This window comes from Aphanomyces astaci, assembly GCF_000520075.1.
Source record: "Aphanomyces astaci strain APO3 unplaced genomic scaffold supercont1.20, whole genome shotgun sequence".
Lineage (NCBI taxonomy): Eukaryota > Oomycota > Saprolegniomycetes > Saprolegniales > Verrucalvaceae > Aphanomyces > Aphanomyces astaci.
In genome coordinates this window covers 531,013-537,809 of record NW_009798283.1, presented here as the reverse complement: position 1 = coordinate 537,809, position 6,797 = coordinate 531,013, and the positions used below count along the sequence as shown (strand labels likewise).

The window sequence follows — 6,797 nt, the reverse complement described above, 5'->3', positions numbered from 1 at the left end:
AGGTGCACTCAAATTGGCCAATGGAATTGCATTAGTTTTAGAGTAGCCAATCGAATCACTAGAAAAATGAAATCACTAAAAAATAAGCAAAACCAGCATACATATTTTAAGCTTAAATCCTATTTTGCCTTGACTTGAGTGGAATCAAAGTAAATGAACGCTATGTTGAAGTCTATTCAAGCCGATTAAATAATGAGAAGAATGGCCGACCTTTCGGCTTCATGCAGCACTTTTCAGAATTGAAATCCCGGTCCTGGGAGACGAGTAAGCTGCATTCTACGACGAAGTCTCTTTCAAGTGCACCATAAACTAGCCATCTACGTTAGAGCATCTCCAACGGGAGTCCCTATTCCGGTATCGATGTCCCTATCCCCAAAATCTGTTACAACAGTGGTATTATCGAAGTTACGGATAATTTGGGGATGTATCCGGGTGTTTTTGTCCCCATTTCGCTTGGACGTCCCAATAACTGAACACTTTGGGGACATCCCCATAATTTGGGGACAAAATCGCCCGGATAAGCCCCAAATTATCCGTACTGTAACATGAAGTATCGGTACAACCGAAGTTTTGAGATATAGAGTTGGGATAGGGACCCGCGTTGGAGATGCTCTTAGCAACATAACGTTTCTTTTACTCCAGCACGAACGAGTGGCTCCGAAGTACTAGTACATGTATCTGCCTAGTTTACCAAGCTACAAAGCAATACTAGTACAACCGGGGGATGAGGGAAACATGGTATTCGACAGATTCGCATGCTGACAAGAGTTTCTTCATACGAATGGATTAATTCGTAGAATGTCGTCTGAATACCATACAGTATTTCCCTCATCTCCCAGGTATGCATATCGACCGGTATACTATGCAGTAATGTGTACGCGACGCAGCGTAATTGGTGGCTTTGGTCGTAACATCGTTGTATGGTCGACAATACTACTTTTAGTACGGTATAGATAGACTCGTGGCACTTTCCGCGATTTCAAGCATGATGACCTAACGTACTATACGTAATCTTCGAAGATTCAAGTGGTCACGAAACCCAAAAAAACTGGCCGTTTGATGGCACCAACGTAAGCTACATACTACGTAGTACATAGTAGCTCCTTATGTTGCTGCGCTTCAACACGCAACTACTGTAGTTACAGTAAATACCATCCATCGTCATGGCATTGTTAAATATATATTAGTCGAGTTCAAACGCCAACGTAAACTCGTTCCTGTCGACGCAAGTGCAACTTGCACAGATTCGTGGCATGGCTCAACCGCTTGCAATCACCGGCTTTGCATTCTCGCGCTTTTCTATGGCCATCACACATGCCGCCGCCTCGGTCCATCCGGCCGCATCCTTCGGCACTGCACACTCGGATTCGGCCGTGCGTCGCGCATTTGCTCCCTCGTTGGACGCCTTTCGTGCACCCTTGATGGCTGCACCGTTTACCACCCCCGTGGGTGCGACACAGTCCTTGGCCTTGGCTACTTTTATCGCATCCGGGCTTGGTACATCTGGCACCGCCGCCATGGGACTTGCATAGCCCGTGCGTCTGGGCAGCATTTCCGCATCCTTCGGCTTTACACACCTTGGCGCCTCCGTGGCCCAAGCAGCAGTTTCCTCGTCTTGCGCGCCTTCCACATCCAGACACTTGACACGCAATGGGGGCTCCACGGGAGCGGTGATGGCGACTGCCGTCTTTCGTACGGTGTGGAGACGAATGTTCTTGGTCGGACGAGGCACTCTCAGAGTCAGTGGAGCAAGGCATACCAGTCAAATCCAACAGCGCGTCCAATACTGTGATGTCTAGGGCTGCCTCCATAGGGGGTGCCGACGATTTGTTGAGAAGATATAGCCAAGCTTGTACATCGTGCACAAGAGAGAACCTATCGGATGATGCTGAGTGGAAGGGAATGGGGTCGTGGCTGGTGGAGCTCATACGCCTCAATGGCAAATTGAATTGTGAGACCAGCGCGGAATCCAACACACATCGAAAAGTCAAAATGTATACTCGTATACTAAATAGGCTTATTCAGGCTTAAGACATAGTATACTATACATAAATAATAGTATACCCTGCTTAGACATACAAAAATTTGTACATGAGATATAGTGAGATTTCATATTTCAGGGACTGTGGCAGTGGAAATAGCTCGTAATACATTCAACGCCACAGCTGATATGACCAATCAAGTTCGAGTGTACCGAATTTTGCCACGGAATCAACCAATCAAATGCAGGTCGACGGATGGATGACACAATGACGACAGCAGCAGCCAATCACGGTTGGGTCAACCTGGCCCATAGACGAGTTACGTTATCAGTAGGAGGTTCTACTACCATCGTCCACATATAACGTCCACTTCTAGGGCTGCTGGTCTCACGTAGCATTGGAGGCGATAATGTTGTAAACAGTGTTGTGGTAGCGTTATAGTTAGTGTGTTTAAGTGTCTGGGACGATGTGGCGAAGTATCTTGAGATACATGCGAACCAATCTTGGCATGTCTGTATCCGCGCGCTTTGTCGCAACCATACTGGTATTCAAATCAAAAGCATGTGTACCTCATATGTCTACTGTAGGTGCGCGTCAAGGCTTCTGTATCGGAGTGGTACTGAACACTGACAGTGGGCAGCAAAGCTTCAATCCTGTACAGTAAGTACAGACAGACAGTACTGTAGCTCAAAACGAGCATATTCGTGCTCTCTGCGACATCCATTGATGGGACCAACGATGTGTGAGTAGTTATCCACTCGCAAGGGATTGAGTCAATGGTTGAGCTTGCGCAAGAAGCACGTGCGCCGATTCCGCAGCTACAGTACAGTAGGTCTATTTTCAATCAGAAGTATGACAGTCTGTCTACTACCGTACTACTACAGTATACACTGTACTACTACAGTAGTTTAATGCTTCGAAGTATACTACAGTAGCATAGAACCTAGTTCTAAGTTACAGTTGTATTTATTATGTTGTATTTATTATGTTGTATTTATTATGATAGTCGTAGCAATAAATTCTAACTCGTACTCTCGGCAAGCCATCCTCCACAACACGTTTTCGGCCTTTCTAATGCTTTAAATCCTAGCGGGTTGACCTGCTCGGATGGGAACAAATGTTAGTCGACTGCGAATTGAATAATTCCCTCATCATTACTAGGAATCGTTAATTTTCTAAACTTACTGTTAGTACCACTGTTGTTTTGACCCGAAATACTGTACTCGCATCCGTTGATACTACTGTAGAGAATTACATCCGGATACACTTTTTCGCCCGTAACCGTGGAATATGAGGCTCTGTCCTACTGTGCCCTCGACGAGTACAGTGTACATACGATACGATGCGATACCTCCGAGGTTAACTGGATCCAGTGGTTAGCTACAGTACAGTATCGCTAACCACTGAGATGCACTTAACCCTAGTGAGGGGTGCCGTGGTCGCAGTACACAAAGTTGCATATAAACTCTCAAATTGCAGAGCTTTCTGAGAAACAAAAGTAGAACTGTCGTAATGAGGGTTGGGTACGAATTTCCGGACCGTTCTCATGTCAATCGAATCTTGCCGACCAAAGCGGGCACAAATCTCTCCCATTGGTCAATCCGAATTACTACGTACACGATCACTGGGGGATCAAAACAACGAACCTCAAACGAGAATTGGCAGAATATTGTACCACACAGCTCATGAGCAAAGTTACAATGTTAGTTGTGGGCTACGAAGTAGTATCGTTTAAGGCTACCAAATCACCTGCGAATGTGCGACGAAGAAGGTTTCTATCAACCAGATGAATCAAGAACTATAGATAACGCTAACAGTAACTATACAGTCCAAATGGTAGCTCCATCGAGTTCGTTCTGTTAATTTCATCATTTCTCTCACCCTCCTGATTGGCTATAATTTCATTTTGGGTTTCTACCAAGGCAAATTGGATAGTAGCCAATCAGATGTCTTCGCCAGGGTTGTGCTGGATTGGATGAACCTTGGTATACATTTCCTGCATATTATGCTGCAAGGCGACTACAACTCTCCAACTCACCAAAGGTTATCCGGCAATCGTGGGCGTTTTGGTGGGCACAGGAGGCCGACGAGTGGGTGCATAGAGTGAATAGTATCATGGTGTTATACTTGGCGTTTGTATGGACATGCCGACCTGGCACAATCCGACCCGTTGCGTGGGCACCAAAACTTACACGCATATGTGAGCCAATCGCAGGGCCCCGTTGGTCGATTTACCGACGAATGGCATCGGCAGGTTTCGTCGCGTGGACGTGCATGCCAAGCTCACACGTGTGCGAAACGACGATGTCGACACGTTCATAACGGAGCGATCACGACCAATGGAGCATTCGTGTGTGCTGCGTGATCATTGTTGGTTTTGCATCGCCGCCATGCATGCCACGCCACGAGCCACCTGTTCGTGATCGACGACCAATTGATTTCATTGGCTATAAATCACCAAGTCTATTCAGTGGATAAGAGACACGAGATAACGTTCTCCATGAGTGGACCAGCGCGTCTCATGGCATCCTCCTTCATGTAAGGCAAGCGAAAGTGATTGTCCCCATTGTGCTCAAGCACAATACGCATGACACCTTGAAAAGCAAGAAACACATCCTGCAGCTTATCAAGGCTCAACATTTCAAAGACAGCCAAGGTCGCCTTGATCGCATCGTCCACACGACGACTCACCATCTTGTACTGTAGAGATGGTGAGTCGTCCTGTGGACGATGCGATGGAAGCAAAAAAAACCAAGTCGAGGACGTTGAGGTCAGGGCTGTTTGGCGGTTTGCGGTGCGTCACAAACGTCCAACCGTCAACGAGGATGCGTTGAACAACACACGCACGGCTTCGACCAAGAATCGGTACGACGGGTACATTCGAAATATCGTGAAATGGGCTACGCTACATGGCCGCAGTGACTGTGTGGTGGACGCCGTCACGTTGGATGTATCCAAGGTTTCGTTTCAGGGTTACAAAAGCGTTTCTCGAGTGGTGTTACCAAACACTTAGTCCTGCCGCGTCGACGTTGGTTTCGTATCGAAGCGCCATGATGTACCTCTAGAAGATGCAAGGGGGTAACGAAAACAAAACCGTGGAGAGCAACGCATGGTCAGGGATTCCGAAACAAACGCCGTGGAGATCAACGCATGATCAGCGGGCATCTTCTTGACCAACTACCGCCGTCGGCCCGCCCAACTCGAGTCTTGACGACGGTGATGGATGGAGCCACCGTGCAGCCCGATGACACGTACGTCTTGGCTCCCTTGGTCAGGGATTCCGAAACAAACGCCGAGGAGATCAAGGCATGATCAGCGGGCATCTTCTTGACAACCACGCCTTGACGAGCGAAGCGACAAGCTTGTACGTTCGTTTGTCCGAAGTATTGGCCAACCAGTACCGCAAAAAAGGCATGGAAGACCCTCCAAGCTCAAGCGCCGTGACGTCCGACGTATCTTTCGACTCGCCACTCGCAAGAACAAGTCGTGCAAGCAGATTTCGGCTGCACTAGAGGGTAAAGTAACACGAAACACTGTTCTTAACATGTTAAAGGCGTCTAACTGTAAATTCGCCAAGTACATGAAGCTTGCGCCCGTCCGATGCACGACTCACCCCAAGCACCGAAAAGATCGTGTCGAGTTCGCAAGTCGCTACCTCAACAAGGCTGCTGAATTGAAGGCTACGCTATTTACAGACGAAACGAAGTTCAACCTAGACGGCCCCGACGGTTGCCAGTACTACTGGCATGACTTGCGCCAGGATGTCGAGACGTACTCGAAACGTGTCGCTGGAGGTGGTTCGGTTATGTTGTGGGGTGGCATGAGTTTCTAAAACAAGACGCCGTTAGCCTTCCTGGCTCGCATCTGTTGCCCGCAATGCGCGTACTTGCTCGCATGGTCCCTAACCATGAAGCCATTTTTCAACAATATAACGCCAGTATTCATCGTTCCCACTCCATCATGGCCTATCTTGCTGAAATGCCGTGGCCATCAATGCCTTGGCCGGCCAAGAGCGCAGATTTGAGTCCGATTGAGAATGTTTGGGACGTTCTCGGGAGGAAGGTCTACGAAAACGGTCGTCAGTTTGAAAGCAGAGCCGAATTGGGATTGATACTGGACTACAGTATTACACATATTAATACTACAGTACTTTACTACTCCGGGAGTACTGTAGGTGCGTGACGGATCAGTGAGCAGCCGAATGATCAGTGAATAGCCGAGTCGCATTACCCAATATAACTCCAGAATTGATATGATTGGATAAAATAAAAGCCTGCAACAACTAACACCTTCAAACATTTATGGTTGGGAAAGAGTACAAATTTGTAGAGGGGTTTGTTTTGCTTGTGTCAAATCAAAATACCGCGAAGAATGTCGTACTGTACACGGCTGACGTTGTAGCTAACTGTAAGGCCATAGCAGACGTAATCTCCAAGAAGCTAACAATCCCTGCTGCTGCAGACGCATATTCGATTCCTCAGCAATCGTTTCGCACACACATGGCGAATGCTAAACGCATGGACACTGCAGGCCGATCATGGGACTACCGGCGGTGGTCCCATCCAGAGCTGACCAAAAAATAACTTTTTTGCGAATATACTTATTTATTAACAAGAAATAAATAATTCTTCTACTATGTGCCAAGAAAGTAAATAACCTTGATTTCTGGAGCATGAAAATAGGTTATACTCAAAGCTTACAGAAATGAATAAGTATTGAATTACAAAGGAATAATTCGTTGGTTGGCACCCCTACCTTCAGTTCCAATGGCGTGTGGCCATTCAAACGTTTGGATGCCCACACGCCATCGGAACT

At 47.2% G+C, this 6,797-nt stretch overlaps 1 protein-coding gene across 1 annotated transcript; it reads right to left on the bottom strand.

Moving 5' to 3' along the window:
• Window positions 1-939: 939 nt before the first annotated feature.
• Window positions 940-1,811, bottom strand: H257_08830 (hypothetical protein; the record flags this gene model as incomplete). Its single annotated transcript, XM_009834897.1, has 2 exons — window positions 940-993; window positions 1,200-1,811. The coding sequence occupies 2 exons, from the start codon at window positions 1,809-1,811 to the stop codon at window positions 940-942; spliced, it is 666 nt and encodes a 221-aa protein (XP_009833199.1).
• Window positions 1,812-6,797: the final 4,986 nt, after the last annotated feature.